Raw genomic sequence first — 16,832 nt, forward strand, 5'->3', positions numbered from 1 at the left:
ATAACATCAAGCTCGATTAGCCAAGAAAAGGCAAGAATTAGAACCAGATTTAGATGCATCACACCTAAGACGGTGAATAAGTTGGGCCAAACTTCAAAATTAACCAAAATAAAATAAAATCATATTACATGGCTAGGCTGACTTGTCTTCTGCAGATACATGTGAATTCTTGAAGTTTAGAATACCGCTGAGGTCTCTTCCCCTGGCAAGATGCTCCAACTCCTCAAGTTTATGCTTCAGATGTTCTACTTCATTTGCTAATTCCTCGTCTTTTTGTTTCATTGCCTAAACAAAGGAGGGTAATTCTCAGACCAATAAGAAGGTTCTGGGCTTGTGGGAAAAATAAATGAGAAAAGATGTTGGATCCTCAACAAATGCTGCAGTTCTCTTAATGATACAAGAAGTGGTAACAAGTTTCTTATAATGCATACAGTGTAACAACAAAGGGAATACATGGAAAAAGAGGGTATGCATTTTTCAGCCACAATTTAAACATCTTTTGGCTCCCTCCAAATACCACAGCAGAACTTTATACTAGAACCGTGTGCATGTTCAATTAGGAAGCAACAAAATTTGCATAATAAAAGAAGTGACAAATTTGTGATTTCACTGTATCCATCTTCGGATGTTCATATTAGTTACACATAATAGCAATAAGCTCAATTGATCATCTGCAGCCATGGTTGTTCACGAGTAATAAAGCAACTGACATAATACACAATGGAGCAGAGATTCATCATTCCTGAAGACCATTTATGCTAGTCTGCCCAGATGGAGCAGAGATTCATCATTCCTGAAGACCATTTATGCTAGTCTGCCCAGAATGTGCTATACCCCAACAATCAAAGTCCTAAAAAGTTCTGATTGAACCATTGGTGTGTAGAAATGAAATGAGAAAAGACTAATCTAGTAAACCGACCCAAATTTTTTTTTAATAAAGTCTAATCTTCAGCTGCATTGGTTGAGGTTATCCTTCTCTATGAAGGTAGACTTCAAAGGTGGCATCTTTAAATTATTGACCATAACAGATTTCCTGAATTTCATGTAGGAACTGGCTTGGGTGCCATTATCATTTTGTAACTGAGCCTATCCTTCAACCTCAATGGAGTAACTTTCAGCAGCATTATACAAGGCTTTAGAAGTAAAGCCACAATTTAGTAGCAATTTTTAAGAGACTTGCAAAAAGTGGAAGCACCAATTTTTAACAGATGCAATAATCTTGTACCTCAACAATTATCATCCTTAAGTGAAACTGCTAAGTCAGCTGAGAATTCAACATAGGCAAACTGATTGAATCAGCTGCAAGAGTTGTTCAGCTTCCCATCCAGCTGGTTCCTTAGCATCATATTGAGAAAATCTATCTAGGACTACAATAAGATACAAAAGACTTAATACGAAAGACAATTTCATTTACCTCCAATTCTTGCTTGCGTATTTCCTCCTTGCGGGCTTCTGATCTAGCACTTCTTTGAACTTCAAAGATTACAGCAGCTCCTCCAACCTATTCGTATCTAGTGATTAGTTGCTGCAGTAGCAGAATATAATTCGGGGAGGTCCAATAGGGCACATAACCTCCAATAATAAGAAATCTCAACATGCTAATGTAAATGATGGTGAAGTAGTTATGAGAATTGGAGGTACAGAAAAAAAAAATAGTAGTTAAAAAATCTTACTGAGAAAATGAAGACTTCCCCAATGAGATCTGCAGCAGCCTGAACTGCTTTCTCCTCATTCAGAGGGCGGATTTCCACATCAGTTGCATGACCATAAAGGCGTCTTTGCAAGTTCGTGGTGAAGCGATGATTTGCCTGATATTTCAATAATTATGAAGAGGCCTAAAATAAGTGGATCATCAAAAGAAGTAGTATTCAATTAGAGTGATGAGAACTGCACTGAAATCATTAACATAGTAAAGCAATCAAATAAGAGCTACATAACATTAGAAAATGAAACACAACCAAGGCGCTTAACACTAAAAACACTATCCTACAAAACAGTCGGCAACAGAAGTGCCATTCTTATCGTCTCAGATTCCGAGAGGTGCAGCATCAGATGGCGTCGATCTATTCAACGGCAATACTCAAACCCAAGCTTTAATTATACTTAAGGCACTAGAAAACTTGCTACTGAAAACATAATAAAGTAAGATGTGAAGGTCAATGACATGCACTCCAGGATGACCTTTCTTATTATTAAAAGAGGCCTAAGCTTAGGTTCATAATCAGCTAAACTATTAAGTGAGAAAATACGGCACCGGTGCTTAACTTTGCATAACCTAATACAGTTAAGGATATTTGTGAACCTTATAGGAAGAGCTAGACATAAAATCACGAGAATAAGTATATAAAAACGTGAATTGATAAGTGTTGAAACCAGTGCGCTAAAAGGCTCGAACATATTAGGAAAGCAACCCCACAGATCTTATACAAGGACTGGCCCGGTCGATATGAACACAAATTCCAACACTCCCCCGCATGGGAAAACCCGTAGACAAATTCACCAGAAAAACCTGGGACAAACTCCTGGAAAAACCTAGGACAAATTCACCAGAAATACCTGAGACAAAATTCGGTGGGAGCGGGACTCGAACTCGGGACCAACCTGCTCTGATACCATGTTTAGTCTCCACATCATAGAATTTATAACTTTTCACACCAGCCGGATAACCAAGAAACACACAAACCCGAGCACGAGGGTGAAACTTGGTGCGATGAACAGCTAAGGTGGAAACGAAAGCTAAACAGCCAAAGACTCGAAAGTGTCCTGAATGGAGGTTGGCTATGCGTGACGAGTTAGACACTCTGGCAGCAAACAACACTTGGACCATCACTCCTCTGCCTCTTGATAAACATACCATTGGCTGCAAATGGGTTTATAAAATCAAGTTTAACTCTGATGGTTCCGTGGACCGATATAAGGCTCGTTTGGTAGTTAAAGGCTATACCCAATAGGAAGGTTTGGATTTTGTTGACACTTTCTCTCCAGTGGCCAAATTGGTCACTGTGAAGGTTCTTCTTGCTCTTGCTGCCTCACATAGTTGGCATACGCCTTTTTAAATGGTGATATTTTTGTAATTCCAACAAATAAGCCTCCATTGTAATTCCTGGACTCGAGAAGAAGAAGGACGTTCTCGTTCAGTTTTACCCGATCAGTCATTCATCATATGAGTCATACGATCAATCAACTAAAGACATTATAAAGAGCAAATGCAAAAACACAATTAACCCAAATCAGAAAGCCAAACATTCCATTGATCAGGAATAAGAGAGAACTCACACGGCACGGAAAGACGATTTTGAACAAACTTGAGAGAAAGAGAGAGAGAGAGAGAGAGAGAGAGAGAGAGAGAGAGAGAGAAATGGTGTAGAAAGCTGGAACCTGAGCAAAATTGATGATAAACTGTCGAAAACTTGGATGATGACCGGCTTGCTTTTTCAGCCTATTAGCAATGGGTTTGCTGAGAGTTTTCAGAACAAGCGTTCCAAGTTTCACCACAGGAAGAACCACCATAATTCTGGTGTGGCGCGTGAAATGAACAACTCGTCCGAGTTCTGTTCTATATTAGATTCTCATTCTCCTCGTTGGTTGGCCCTTCTCCCTTCTCTCTTCTCCAATTCTCTGCAGCCGACGCTGAGCGTGCTCGAATGTGAGCGGAAGCCCCAGTTACAAGGAGCCCAGATCTGACCCAACCCGGCAACCGGTCGATTGGAGAGTCGGGTTAGTTGTCCTACCAACCCGTGCAAATAGGGTGATATCCGGCCTGGGCTGGGCTACGAACAGAAACCTACCCAGCCGGGTTTTAAGAAATTCTTGTCTGGAGTTTAAGTCAGCCATGTTTTGAAATCCCTCTGGTCTGGACTTGCAATTTCCTCGTTCGCGCCATTAGAAATTCGCGATCCGCGAGGAGTGGAACGAACGGATGAGGACCGTCGATGGGTTTCATATAATCAGCGGCTGAAATTTTAACTTATCATCGCGCGCGGATTTAAGCAGTTGTCTTCCCCCTATAAAACTTTTCGAGCCTCTCCTCACCCCCTCCAATCGAACTTCCAAGTAAAGGTCTCTTTACTGATTTTGCGCTTTCGTGTTCATTTTCTGGTTAACTCTCTTCCTATCCCATTTCAATGGCGCGTACTAAGCAGACGGCAAGAAAATCTACTGGCGGTAAGGCGCCGAGGAAGCAGCTGGCCACTAAGGCTGCGAGGAAGTCTGCTCCGGCCACTGGAGGTGTGAAGAAGCCCCACCGCTTCCGTCCCGGAACTGTTGCTCTAAGGGAAATCCGCAAGTATCAGAAGAGTACAGAGCTTCTGATCAGAAAACTACCTTTCCAGAGGTTGGTCAGAGAAATCGCGCAAGATTTTAAGACGGATTTGCGTTTCCAGAGTTCGGCAGTTGCAGCTTTGCAAGAAGCGGCGGAGGCATATCTGGTTGGACTTTTTGAGGACACCAACCTGTGCGCTATCCATGCCAAAAGAGTCACCATTATGCCCAAGGACATTCAGTTGGCCAGAAGGATCAGGGGTGAGCGTGCTTGAGGGGGGAAGCGATGGTATTTAGATGTAAATAAGTGTAGGTTAGATGGGGATTAAGGATTCTTGTTTGTCTTGCACATTATTATCTGTCTTTCCATCTGGGAGATTTGTGGTTTAGCAATGTATGCTTCTGTATTCGCTTTTGTTCAAAGGAAAGTTTTTTTATAATTCTTTTTTGTTATGGGATTTTAGCTTACTGTTACTATATGCTTTTATTGCATCTTGAGGGAACTTTCGAACCTGGTGGTTGTATTTTCGCGTTGAAACAGTGGAATTTTCCAAATTTTAGCTGCTAGCTTTCGTGGAAAGTATTTTTTTATTGGATTGTTCATCACGCTCTACATCGCAGTTCAAGACGCAGTACAGAAATAAGCCCTAGAAATCTGTATAATCTTGCTCTATATCACTATCTTCTGACTACCCCATCTCCTCGTCGCCATTCTCTTCGTCTTCTCTGTCTCTCAGATTCCAGGAATCCAAACCTTCCGTCGTCTTTCGGTCCTTAACTTCTGCTCTCAAGGGAGTTTTGACTTCCGGCATTTTGGGGAGACCTCTTCGGTGTAAGAATTTATTTACTGGTCAACTTTTTGTTACTTCGTTTTTTTCTTTCGTTTGTCGTCTTCTTGGGTGGTTTATGTTGAATGTTTTGATAATGGTCTTTTTTTTTGGAGTGAATCTGTTGTGATGAGTGTGAATTTTGTGTAGTGTGAAGTACTTCAAGTGGGTGGAAATGGCGCACAGACAAAGAGAACGACTCTGCACGATCTTCACGAAGGGCAGAGTCCTTGTAACACTAATCTTTGCCGTCTGGTGACGGATTGATAACTTTGATTGCTCTACTGGTATGAGAGGTGTTACTAGCAACCCGATGGTAAGTGATCGATTGTTTTGTTCGGTTTAATAGATATCATGTGAAAGTCTCTCATTTTGGTTGTTTTGCAAAGTAGTTTGCTGATTGTTGAAATTGATGGTTAGTGGTTTGCCCATTTTCGAATTTTTCAGAAGGCTATCTCATCCTCGAATGCTTTTGATGATCTATTCAAGTACTGCTTGTGGATTAGGCAGATTCTGAAAAATCTTTGACAAATATTGGATAATCATTTCCTTCATTCTAGCTGTGAGTCTGTGACAATCATTTTGGATCCTTAGTATAAAATGAAAATTGTGGAGTGTTTCTATCCTTTATTGTATATTGATGCAGATGAAGAGATGAGATTAGTTCGTGAAGGGTTGTATATCCTTTGAGTGAATACCAAGGCAAACCAAAGTCTAGTTGAGTACCTCTCAGGCCTCCTAGTGGTGCTAATGCTACTTCAAAATAGTTGAATAATTTTTGGTCATATGTTAGTGCTAGCAATTCTGTTAACCTTTTGAGGTCTGAGTTGGATTGTTATTTGGAACAACCTTTTATCCTGGATGAAGACTGAGATATATTAAGATGGTGGTTCTCAAATGCATTAAGGTATCCGACTTTGATGTTAGTTATAAAAGATATATTGGTTGTTCCTATATCTACTGTAGCATCAAAACTAGTTTTTAGTACGGGAAACATGGCAGGTCAACTTTTGAAGCTTTAATATGTGGAAAGGATTGGGTGGTAATGAAGTATGTAAGCTAATTATATTTTTTATTTGCTTGTTTAAATTCTTGTTTGTGTGGAAACTTCTTCTATAATGCATGTGGACTTAGAAACTAATTCAGACTTTAAGGAAGAAGTTGCAAATATTTAAGTCGAGGTAATCATTATTCTAAACTAGTTTTATCCTCGTGTTACTTTTTTACTACGTAGTAATGTTAACTTTGGATTTATTTTTGATGTACTATGCAAAAGGGCACTTCTGTTTTTTGGTTGGTTTAAAGAAGAATCGACATTTGAATTCTTAGAGGTTCCTAATGTTAACAACACATGGAAGGTTATAGTAGAGATTTTCTTGTCTTTCCCATTTTTCTCTTTTGAATGTGTTTCATAGGAACTCAGTCTCTTTTGGATAGTTTCCTACTCAAAAACAAATATCTCTATTTTCATATTTTGTGAAAATAATCAAAGTTTAGTGTTCAAGGGAAACTAATGATTTTCTTTTCTCACTAGCTTGGCTTTGATGCTCATTATCTTTTAATTTTGATTTTTTCTGGTTGTTGAAATGCTTAACTACCATAGGAAATAATGGAGTAAATTAGAAGGATTATATGATTTGTAAAAGGAATCACTTGATTTGAAGGAAATATCTTTTGGATTGATGACTTACTTTTATAGGTAATAGCTTTTTTATTTTGAAGTGACAATATTTTCTTGAGTTACTTGTGCTTTTATGTGAGAGTGATAACAAGATTGTGATTTTAATTCATGCACAAAATGAAAAGGTTGTCATTTTAATTGACTTTTTGGCTTAGCAATTTTGTTATCCTTGAAAAGTTGAAAGTATAAGGTCGATGATGATGATGATAGAGGTGAAGCCTCTAAGAAGAAGGTGGAATTGTCGGAGGTGCGACGGACGGAGGTTGGGCTCAGTGCGGCGACAAAGGTTGGGCGACGGTGAGGGATGCATGGGGAGTTTGTAGGATGATGAAAAGAAGAATGACAAATGGTTTTCGGGAGGGGTGTTGCGGAGGTCTGGTTTGTTTATTTATTTATTTCTCAATATCGATAAAGAGTGAGGTAACAACGAAGGGGGAGTTGGCGAGGCGAACAGAATCGAAAGTGAATTGTCGGGGTGGTTCAGCTTGGAAGGGTGTGGTAGAGCGTGAGTTACGGGTTAGAGGATGAGGAAATTTTTTTTTTTGAGGATGACAGATGCATAAGATGGATCTATTCAATGTTGGAATTGAACCACACATTTACAATCTAGATACTTACAATCTAGATACTTATATATGTCACATGTGGATTTATGTATGATTTTACCATTCAGCCTATCTAACACATGCTATGTTTTCTAGATACCATGACTTCGCCAGAATGAGTTTTACCTTACATCCGGTCTGTCTCACTATATATTTCTGTGGTATCCCTCGCCAAAGGAACCTACACATCAATGCAGATATCTCTCACTTCTCTGCCAATGATTAAGCCAGAGAGGAGCAACAAACGGCTATCAATTTGGCATTTTGGTTATAATACTCACTAACTCGGGTATTTTCGTCATCACAGACGAACAATGACCTTCCTACTACGGTGCTTCTCTCAGGGACTGCATCCCTGCGTCCGCTCTCCTTCAAGTGGAGGAGAAGTGACGCGAGAAATATCCAGAAAACCTCATCTCTTTCTTTGCTTGCAATTTGCATTTCTCTTTGCGTTTCTGGTTCTTTGTTATGGACGAATGCCATGGAAGGAGACAGACCCCATCGTAGCAGGAGCAGTGAGCTTTTTATCTGTTTCACTTCCAGACCTTCGTCTTCCTCATCCTCCATGAGACTGCATTCAAAGTCGATCCACAGTCCAGGTAGGACAGACAAGTTTCGTGATGGGTCCTCGTCATCGTCTTCGCTCCATACCTCGCTTAGCAGAAGATTACGGCATAATGGCAGTCTCAAAGGTGGCCAGGCTTCCCCCATGTTTCTCACCACAAGCAAGAAAAAGGGCTGCGCTTTCGACACGCCGGAGCCCACTTCCCCGAAAGTCACATGCATTGGGCAGGTCAGAGTTAAGACCAAGAAGCAAGGAAAGAAAATCAGAGTCAGGTCGAAGAAAAGAGGAGAGCTGAGTTTAAGAAGATCTCAAGAAGGCAAAGACCAGGCGGCGGAGGAGGGGAGACTGGGGCGAAGGCATCAGAGATGTGTTTCGCTGCCCCTTGGTATTTGCAAAGCGTTGAGGACTTTTGCAGCGGACTTTAATTGTTTTCAGCCATGTGGAGGTCGTTCATCGTGTGGTTCGTCTGGGGTCGATCGAGAGAAGGGGGAGGAGAGGAATGCGACGACGACCACGAGTACGTGTGGGGCTGTTTTTGCTAGGTGGTTAATGGCTTTACAAGAGGGGGAAGGGGAGAAAAGGAGAGGGTTGCAGGAGCAGGTGGTTTTGGCAGTGGAAGACAGGGGAGAGAAAGAAGAAGCGGAGGATGCTAAACGAGGAGGACAATGCGACGAGGAGGTCTTAGTAGAGGAAGACGCGCCTGTACGAGTATGCATTCCTCCCAAAAATGCACTTTTGTTGATGAGATGCAGATCTGAGCCGTTTAGAATGGCTTCGTATGCCCAGAGCTTCTGGGACTCGCCTGCACCAAAGGATTCCGAAGAAGTAGACGACGACGACGACGATGATGAAAGGACGTTGGATGTTGAAGAGGCAGAAGAAAATTATTTGGTTGAGGGCAATTTGGTGCTTGGAAAAGAACAGAAAGTAGAGATCGCTCTGGAAAACATCGCTTGTGACGAAGACGAACTTATGGGAAAGGAAGTAGAAACAGGGAACAATGTAGAACAGACTCGGAAAGAGGAAGAGAAATCAGTTGAAAAATTCTCAGCAACAGACCTCGTGGAGGAGCCGGTTACGGGAAAAAGCTCTTCGCCTGAATACGTCGAGGAGCTGGTAGTGGAAGATGACTCTTCGCCTAAATCCACGGAATCGGAGGTGGAAGAAAAGGATCCTGAAGATCCAACAGAAGAAAAGGAAGAAAACGGTGAATTGCAGCTGCAGAGATCAGGACAGGAAGGAGAAGAAATGGAAAAGGAGGAGGAGACGCAGTCACCGAAAACATATGAGGAAGAAGCAGAAAAAGAGAAAACAGGAGTGACGGGCACGCTGTTGCAGGAACCTGAAGAAGTTGATGAAACAAATGAGACGAGTGACCAGAGCCAAGTAAAGGGTGAGTCGAATGAGGAGGGAAGAGTTTGTTGTTCGTCTTCGTCTCCCGCAGCTTCATCGGTACTGTCAGAGGAACTAGCGACATCTACCCGTAAAGTCAGACCATCTGAAGAGCAAACAACGGCAAGCGTAGAAGAGGAAACGTCAACCGCTGAGACCAGCTCAGAAGGGGTAGGAAAAGAAGAAGATGGCGAAAGAGCCGACGGCCGCGGCGGCGCAGATCAAGAACGAATAGAAGAGAGAGACAAGTCTCTCCCTGACTGTTTGTCACTGATGCTGTGCGAACCGAAGCTGTCCATTGAGGTTTCCAAGGAAACATGGGCCTGCCGCACGGATTTCCAGCGATGGCGACCAGAGAGGAAGTCCAAGGCTGCGACGGAGGGAGCGGCAGATGATCGCAGGAGGTTGAGCACCGACAGTAATTCGGCAAAGCCGCCGCTGCCGCCAGCAAAACCTAACCCTGCTCATACTACTCCGACCGCTCCGTCAATGGCGGCGGCGGTGGAGCAGAAGCTGGTGAACGCCTCGGCGTACGACCCGTTCGTGCTCACGCGCTGCAAGTCGGAGCCGATGAGGTCGTCGGCTAAGCTTGCGCCGGAGGCATGCTTCTGGAAGAGCCGGAAGGTGCAGCAGCACCCTGTGGACGTCGGCGCAGCTGGTATCGGCTTCTGATGACTGTAGAAATGGCTCCGGTCGCCTGGGTTAAGATCGGTACGTTCTTGCTTTTCTGCTTTTAAAATTTCACGTCAGTCCTTTTTGTACTCTGTACATCAGCCTTTTATTTATTTAACGTTAATTGTTGTCCCCTCCTCCCACCGTGGGCATGGCTCTGGGTCGGAGTCCGAAAAACTCTGAAATCTTAAACGCTCGTTGCCATCACCGCCACCTCGAAGATCGGGTTTCTGTAGTTCCAACTTTCTACTTCCAATCTGAGAATAAAGCCTTTTTTCCCCAGACGAAATAACAGAATCTTCATCTCCAATTTTTTTGCAATGTAACTTGAAGCCTTTCGGGAGAAATCATAATGTAATTTTTTTTCCCCAGACGAAATAACAGAATCTTCATCGCTGCTTCGACTTGAGACGTAGCTGGCTAATGGGTTCCATCCCGTTCTCTTCGCCGGCAGCGAACAAGATGCATTACTTGAGGATCTACGAAATTGGCGATTCTTGGCCTTCGATTGCCAAACATGAATCATGCCCATCAAGTTCAATTAGCATCAAGACAAGAATTGAACGGTTCTGCTTTTAGTCTCGAAACTGAAAGCAGGAATCCGCAGGGATAAATAGATGAATCACCTGAACTTCTCCATGTTGTAGTCATCAGAAGAAGAGGGTGTAGACCGGGAAATGTTTCATAAGGAATATTTGGACCTCATCTTGGTTCCAGCCGGGCTGGTTATCATGTTCAGTTACTATCTCATCCTTCTATACAGAATCCTCAGAATTCCTCACGCAACTGTTATAGGATATGAGAACCATAACAACATGGTCTGGGTGGAAAGGATGATGCAGGTGAGTGATCTTTCCCTTCTGCTTTTGTCATGGCTCCATTGGTTTTCCAATGCTTGTGTTTCTCTTCATTCTTATGTCTTTTATGCTTAGTTGATATTATAATTAACCAAATCGATAACTCTTAACCGAGTTCTTTGGCAAGAAACGAGTGTGGCTCAGAAACAATTGAAGCATCAATCAGCTGTCCAGAAATATAAAATCGCTGTAGATGTGCCTGCTACAGGGTAGTAGTCTAACAGCCCAGTCAATCAGAACATCCTACCAAAAATTCTAAAACATGGATTGTTACTAATTCTAAAACTAAGATGAACATTTTCATTTCCAGGGAGCTCCAAGTAATACAGGGGTAGCGCTTCAGATCGGATTGGCTTAACTAGCTTCCCTTTCCATTACCCTGAGCTCACTCATAGGGACATGGGTAGGAAGCTCCTTCCCCAAGCTTATATCAGCTAGCGTCATCTTTGGAGACACAAGCCAATCCACTTCTTCCATCAAATATATAACCCTTCTCTCCTTTTTCCTTGCGCCTTTCACTGCCTTCGTTCAGTCAGTGAGGTGCACGCCAGTTTTCTGATGAGCACCTTGGACTTAGATATACTCCTGAGTTATGTCCAAACTGCAGTTATAAGAGGAAGCCATTTCTTGTCACTCGGGCTCCGAGCACTCTATGTTGCCACTACTTTATTGCTTTGGGTTTTTGGCCCCATCCCAATGTTCATATGCTTGGTGGTTATGGTAGTCACCCTGCATTTTCTAGACAAAAATTCAACCCCATTACTTAAGTTTCAGTTTCATCCAAGAAGTGCCTATTAAAGACCGAAAATTAATTGCATTTGTGGGTAAAACCATATGTATTTGGTATAGTGATCAATACAAATAACATAGTATTTGAAACCATCTTGTGACAAAACTGGAGAAGTCCATAAATCAGAAAAAATAATTTCAAATGGTTGTGTTGAGATAAAAGATGAAGTTGAGAAATGTATCTTATGACTTTTATTGCGAAGACATGCATGCTATGAAAACTCTTTTGGCATAGGAGTAGAATTTTTTTAATGATAATTAAAAAGAATGTGTGTCAAAATGGGAAGAATCGGATAACCTAATCAATGATATCAAATGGATGATGCGATTTTGACTTGAGAGAAGGCATGAATTGGATAAGACATAGATTTATGAGCCGGCCACTCATACATTTCATCTCTAGTGTTATCCGTCAAACGGATTGTCCCTGTGCAAAGATCCTTCACACGAAAGGAAGATGAGAAAAATTCAATGGAAGCATTATTAGTAGTGCAAAATTGGGAGATATAAATTAAGTTCTTTTGCATATTTGGTACCCAAAGGGCATCATTCAAAGTAAATGTAGTAGTGGGAGTTGGAATAGATATAGAATTGGTATGGGTGATGGAGAGACCAGTGCCATTGCCAATCATAACATCATCAGAGCTAGTATAGGGTGTATGAAGAGATAAGTTGATCAAATCTTTTGTGACACAGCGAGAGGCTCCACTATCAAGTAACCAAGCCAGATTGTTGGAGGTGACGTTAGCAGTATAATGAGCTCGTGCAGTATGAGAAGGTGGAAATCCAATGTTGGTTGGCTAGATTGGTATGAGTTAAAATGATGGACATCAAATATGGATGAGGTTGAGGATGACTATTGTAAATTGAAGCACCCGAGTTGGTACATGGTTGGTCGGCCAAGGTTGTTAGGTAACAGGCGCTAGCCAGTATGACCAGACAGTGATAGATCTGGTTGAGTCGACGTATGTAGAATAAGCAATGAGCTGGAGTTGAGAAACAGCATGAGGATTTTTTATTTTTCTTGCATGTGTGAAAGTCACAAGTGTGGCTCACTTACGTACATTGCAAGACGTTAGAACTCACTTTTGGTGGCTCAATTGGGGTCGTTGGAAGCGTACGGAAACTTGGCCAGTGCGAGTGTTCGCCGAAGAGGGCATTGAGGTAGAGGAAGCGATTTTGAAAAAAAAAAAATCAGAAGAAGGCTAATACAGAGGATTAATTGATTTGCTTTGATACTATATTAGAAACTGAATTGAACCACTTATTTGCTTTGATTTAAGAGTGGTAGTTATATATAATTTATGACGACTTAAGGGATAAATACAATCCATAGAAATCTTATATCCTAAACTGAAGGCAAGATAATTTCTTTAGGGCCCAAGAAAGAACTTTTTAAGGACAACAGGCAGCAGAAACAAAGTACAGCTCGATCATACATTACAGCTCAAGCAGGAGATAGACAATTTTGAATGCTTTTTCACTTTCCTACCAGCAGAAACCCAATACTATCTTTCAAGAAGATCTATTTTCTCGTTTGATTAGTTATAGTTTTGCATTCTTCTATACATTTCGTTTATCAGAGAATCCCAACGAAAGTAAAGAAAAGCAGAAGAGACCTATACGCATGCAGTTGCATAGAAATAGCAACCTTCAAATTTTTCATAACAAACAAATGCGATTGCTGAGCAGAAGTTTGAATGCGCAAAAATACTTCTAACAGGCACGCACAGGATTTTTTAGATGAGGAGTCCTTGGTTCTTAGACTGCCCGTCTAACTTGTCAGATGTTTCTTCACTAGAAGAGCCTTCCGTGAAGGAATTCAGAGCAAGCTTGCCAGAAAAGATACCCTTAACCATTGACGATGGTCCTGCAAAGCACATGAGGGGCTCGTCAGAACCTTAAATTGAACATGGATTCGAAGTGAATGCAGAAGGTAGGGGTGCCCACTTTATTGTTATTGTTATTTGTCGAACCTGTGAAGCAGAGTAAATAAGTACAGACTAGAGCATAAATACCAAGTACTCGAGAGAGTTTCAAATAGCATTCTCGTCATAGATGAATTTTATCCCATGCATCAAATAACCATTTTGAATTGCTTGGAAGTTGTCCGAGAAGTTATCAGAAATGGTCTCGCGATAGAGAGCAGCCTCAATGATAGCAGTGAACTTATTCAGTGCAAGAGCAATAACAGCGGCCGATAACCTGAACTGGTGAAGGGAGTCTCCCAGGTTCCAACTGTGGGCCGACCTCATTGCTTTTCTATTATCGAAAGCCTCCCCCTTGAGGCATTTCTTGGCGAAGCCACTAGATCGCTTCCTCTACACAAAATTCAACATTCACTAAACCAATTTAAAACTGAAACATACAAGAACAGACATCAAAAGAGTGAGAGACACAGAAAGGGGTAGATAGAAAGCAGTACTAGTTCTTTGGTTCGTTTAGCGCGGCGATGGAGTGAGCGAAAGAGAGAAGCAGTAATGGCGCCAGTGAGGAGAACGGTAGTGGCGACTTGGAAGGAAAGAGGGGAAGCGGAGGAAGGGAGCTGGATAAGAAGATGAAGTATGGAAGAAGAGGCAGTGAGAGTGAGACTACACCAACAGTTTTCGGCTAGAAAAGATAAAAAGAGAACCCGCAGCCGGAGGAAATTTAACAAAACAACCACCTTCTTCAGAGGGTCCAATCCCGGCTTCGAAGTGATTTTAACGACCGGATTTAGCAACATTTTCGGCCCATAAAAATAATATGAGATCATCGCCTGGTAAGCGTTCGCTGGTACCTGTGAAGTGAAGAACAGTTCTTGGCCTTTACGCTTATCTTCGTCCCCGTCAATTGCTTACTAACAAACTGGGTTATGAAGATGCATCTCCAGAAGCTGCCATCAGAGAGTAATTCAGAACGTGGAAGACAAAAGTGGACGTCGAGTTTCACGGACTGCACCGTTTGTTCTCCTCTATGATTAACACCTCTAAACTAAGATCCCACTTCTTGTCTTTAATTTTGGATAAAAAGGAATAGCAGTCGCCGCATTCCACTTGCTACAAATGATTCCAGAGTTTCGATAAGATGGAGATTAAGTCGAAAGAGGATGAGGATGGTAAGATGGAGATTAAGTCGAAAAGAGGATGAGGATGGTGAGGTGGTACAAACCCTTGGAGAGTCAGTTGACTAAGACAAGGTTGAGGAGAAAAAAAGGATAAATCTCATATAAAGTGTTTTAATTGCAATAAATATGATCATCACTTGAACGGAGCAAGTAAAAAGTAAAAAACAAAAAAAAAAAAAAACGAGGGAGTTGAAAGTGGGGGACAGTGGGAGTGAAGGACAGAGACAGAGGAGCTGCAAAATTTGATCTTTGTTTATTTAATGGTAGTCACAGGAGAAGTCTGCACATCGTTTTTGCCGCCCGATGCCCCTTCCTCCTGCCGCCTCGATAACGACTTAATCTTCCCTTTTACCTCCACCTCCACCTCTCCTCTCTCCGATCGTGCCCGGCGGGCCCTCCGCTCCCGGAATCCTCCGAGGGACGCGCAAGGGCAGTTCGGTAAACACCTCTCCCCCCCCCCCGCTTCGGCAGTATCTAACGGCTTGGCCAGGTGGTCTGTCGCCATCAGGCCACGTGGGAAGGCGGACCCCACCTGGGCTTTGGGAAGCGTGAGTCATCAGGCGATGAGATTGACGTGACTAAAGTACGATGAAAGGCTGAGACGAAGGGAGCAATGAAAACGCCGAGAGCGCGCGTAAAAGTCGAGGGGCTCTGTGCCTTTTCAGCCTGCCTTTTTTTTTTTGCCTCTTTTAGAACCCTTTTGTGTAGATTCCGTCGTAAAAAGAAGTTTTACAAAACCTGAGTCGCTGAGCTGTGGGCCCCCCTTCCCTTCCGATTAAAGCAAGTGGGCCACCACTGATCTGATTCCTTCATCATCTGCCACCTTGCCTTTAAAGTAGGGTGTAGCCCCGACAAAATTCGTAGCCTTGCAGATTGAACCCATCAGTTCAGTCATCCAGACGACGACGACGACGACGCGTCTGCCATCTCCACCCCTCCCCTGAACAGGCTTATTCGCTTTTATAAACCGGAGATAAAAGAATAAAAAGGTAGGGATTGGAAAAAAACAAAAAACAAAGCGATATCAGATCAGTCCATTTGCTCAATCCCGTAGTGGCTCAAAAGAATAAAGGATTTTTTTAAAAAGGAAGAAAGGTAGAAAATGGGAACAGCCACAAAAAATCTGATTGAAAGTTTTCCGAACACTAGGCAATAGGCATTCTGTGTGTTTACTATGTTTCAGGTTCACCGACATGTACTTAAAAAAAAGTTTCGGCAGTAAATCCAGAAGCTTATTTAATAGCTGAAGCAGTGTCTCGAATCCTCTACTTTCTGCACCTTGGTGCATTTAATTTATTACACGGTCATCGTCTTCTTTCCGCAATCATGTTTTGGACGGACATTTCCAATGAAGAGACGTCTCATCCTCCAAGTATTGCTTCAGGTTTGGTTGATAGACACGTAAAATTCAATTTAAAGCTTGGACGCATAATTACAAAAAGGTTAGGAGGCGAACCTTTTTCTGTGTTCACAATTGATTCCACGAACATGCGAAGAATTAAAAAGCAAAAACGATAATCCAAAAAGAGGATTTATCGGAGGAGAGAGAGAGAGAAGCAAGGCAGGCAGTAAAATTTTTTCAGAAGAAAATACCCACGACCGCCATTAATCTTCGACAACATTAGCCTTCCCTTATTTGTGCTTTACGCCCAGAAGGAGTGGGAATGGAGGAGTTGCATGAAAATGTTCCAACAAAGGGGAAATTTTCCATGATGCGATTTATTATTAAAATGGGCAATTATAGCAAACACCCGAAACAAAGCTGGGAATAAACGAACAGGCACGCTAAGTGGGAAAGAGCCATGTTTCCTATCAGAAGGGACCGCGTTTAATAAATGGGTTAGTGCGGTGGGTGGGACAGAAACGGATGGGCAACAGAGTAAAGGAGAGGCGGAAAAAGACGTGGGGCTGTAAAGGGTGTTCATTTTTTTCTGAGAAAAGGGTGGCGAGTCGACAGAAACGAGACAAATAGAAAGAGATTTATGTATAAATCGATACAGTTCATTTCCTCCTTTCGTTGGATCAAAGCAAGCCATAGGTCTGAAACCAGGGGTGAAATTCGGGAACTGTGAAAAGGA

General features: G+C 42.2%; 3 protein-coding genes and 1 long non-coding RNA gene across 6 annotated transcripts; 2 read left to right on the forward strand and 2 right to left on the reverse strand.

The window, feature by feature from the left end:
- Nucleotides 1-77: 77 nt before the first annotated feature.
- On the reverse strand, nucleotides 78-3,665 carry LOC137962946 (OPA3-like protein). Its single transcript, XM_068810089.1, has 4 exons — nucleotides 3,379-3,665; nucleotides 1,674-1,808; nucleotides 1,415-1,501; nucleotides 78-285 (listed from the first exon to the last, which is right to left on the reverse strand). Exons 1-4 carry the CDS (start codon nucleotides 3,508-3,510, stop codon nucleotides 133-135), a joined length of 507 nt encoding a protein of 168 aa, XP_068666190.1. The 5' UTR covers nucleotides 3,511-3,665; the 3' UTR covers nucleotides 78-132.
- Nucleotides 3,666-4,052: 387 nt separating this feature from the next.
- LOC137962947 (histone H3.2) lies at nucleotides 4,053-4,711 on the forward strand. Its single transcript, XM_068810090.1, has one exon. The coding sequence runs from the start codon at nucleotides 4,125-4,127 to the stop codon at nucleotides 4,533-4,535; it is 411 nt and encodes a 136-aa protein (XP_068666191.1). The 5' UTR covers nucleotides 4,053-4,124; the 3' UTR covers nucleotides 4,536-4,711.
- Nucleotides 4,712-7,527: 2,816 nt separating this feature from the next.
- Nucleotides 7,528-11,189, forward strand: LOC137962856 (uncharacterized). Of its 3 annotated transcripts, XR_011115175.1 has the most exons (3): nucleotides 7,528-10,041; nucleotides 10,375-10,844; nucleotides 11,170-11,189. XR_011115175.1 is itself a non-coding variant. In XM_068809963.1 (2 exons), exon 1 carries the CDS (start codon nucleotides 7,855-7,857, stop codon nucleotides 10,000-10,002), a length of 2,148 nt encoding a protein of 715 aa, XP_068666064.1. In that variant the 5' UTR covers nucleotides 7,528-7,854; the 3' UTR covers nucleotides 10,003-10,041; nucleotides 10,375-10,952. The 3 variants fall into 3 exon arrangements, 2 of the variants coding, with proteins under 2 accessions (XP_068666064.1, XP_068666065.1); XM_068809963.1 differs by lacking the exon at nucleotides 11,170-11,189 and having other exon boundaries at nucleotides 10,375-10,952; XM_068809964.1 differs by lacking the exons at nucleotides 10,375-10,844; nucleotides 11,170-11,189 and adding an exon at nucleotides 10,286-10,295.
- A 2,119-nt stretch (nucleotides 11,190-13,308) lies between these two features.
- LOC137964041 (uncharacterized) lies at nucleotides 13,309-14,271 on the reverse strand. Its single transcript, XR_011115279.1, has 3 exons — nucleotides 14,074-14,271; nucleotides 13,599-13,969; nucleotides 13,309-13,518 (listed from the first exon to the last, which is right to left on the reverse strand). It is a non-coding gene; the product is annotated as an uncharacterized lncRNA (long non-coding RNA).
- Between the last annotated feature and the right edge of the window lie 2,561 nt (nucleotides 14,272-16,832).

This window comes from Aristolochia californica, unplaced genomic scaffold, assembly GCF_029961685.1.
Source record: "Aristolochia californica isolate CCGP_79_NKW_82.1479 unplaced genomic scaffold, dmAriCali1.0.hap1 SCAF_4, whole genome shotgun sequence".
Lineage (NCBI taxonomy): Eukaryota > Viridiplantae > Streptophyta > Magnoliopsida > Piperales > Aristolochiaceae > Aristolochia > Aristolochia californica.

What these genes read in the sequence shown, in the direction of transcription:
- LOC137962946 (XM_068810089.1), bottom strand. Translation starts at nt 3,510, where the DNA reads ATGGTGGTTCTTCCTGTGGTGAAACTTGGAACGCTTGTTCTGAAAACT. An exon ending in TTATCATCAATTTTGCTCAG is followed by an intron (nt 1,809 to 3,378) that starts GTTCCAGCTTTC and finishes TTGAAATATCAG; the next exon opens with GCAAATCATCGCTTCACCAC. An exon ending in GGGAAGTCTTCATTTTCTCA is followed by an intron (nt 1,502 to 1,673) that starts GTAAGATTTTTT and finishes AGATACGAATAG; the next exon opens with GTTGGAGGAGCTGCTGTAAT.
- LOC137962947 (XM_068810090.1), top strand. Translation starts at nt 4,125, where the DNA reads ATGGCGCGTACTAAGCAGACGGCAAGAAAATCTACTGGCGGTAAGGCG.
- LOC137962856 (XM_068809963.1), top strand. Translation starts at nt 7,855, where the DNA reads ATGGAAGGAGACAGACCCCATCGTAGCAGGAGCAGTGAGCTTTTTATC.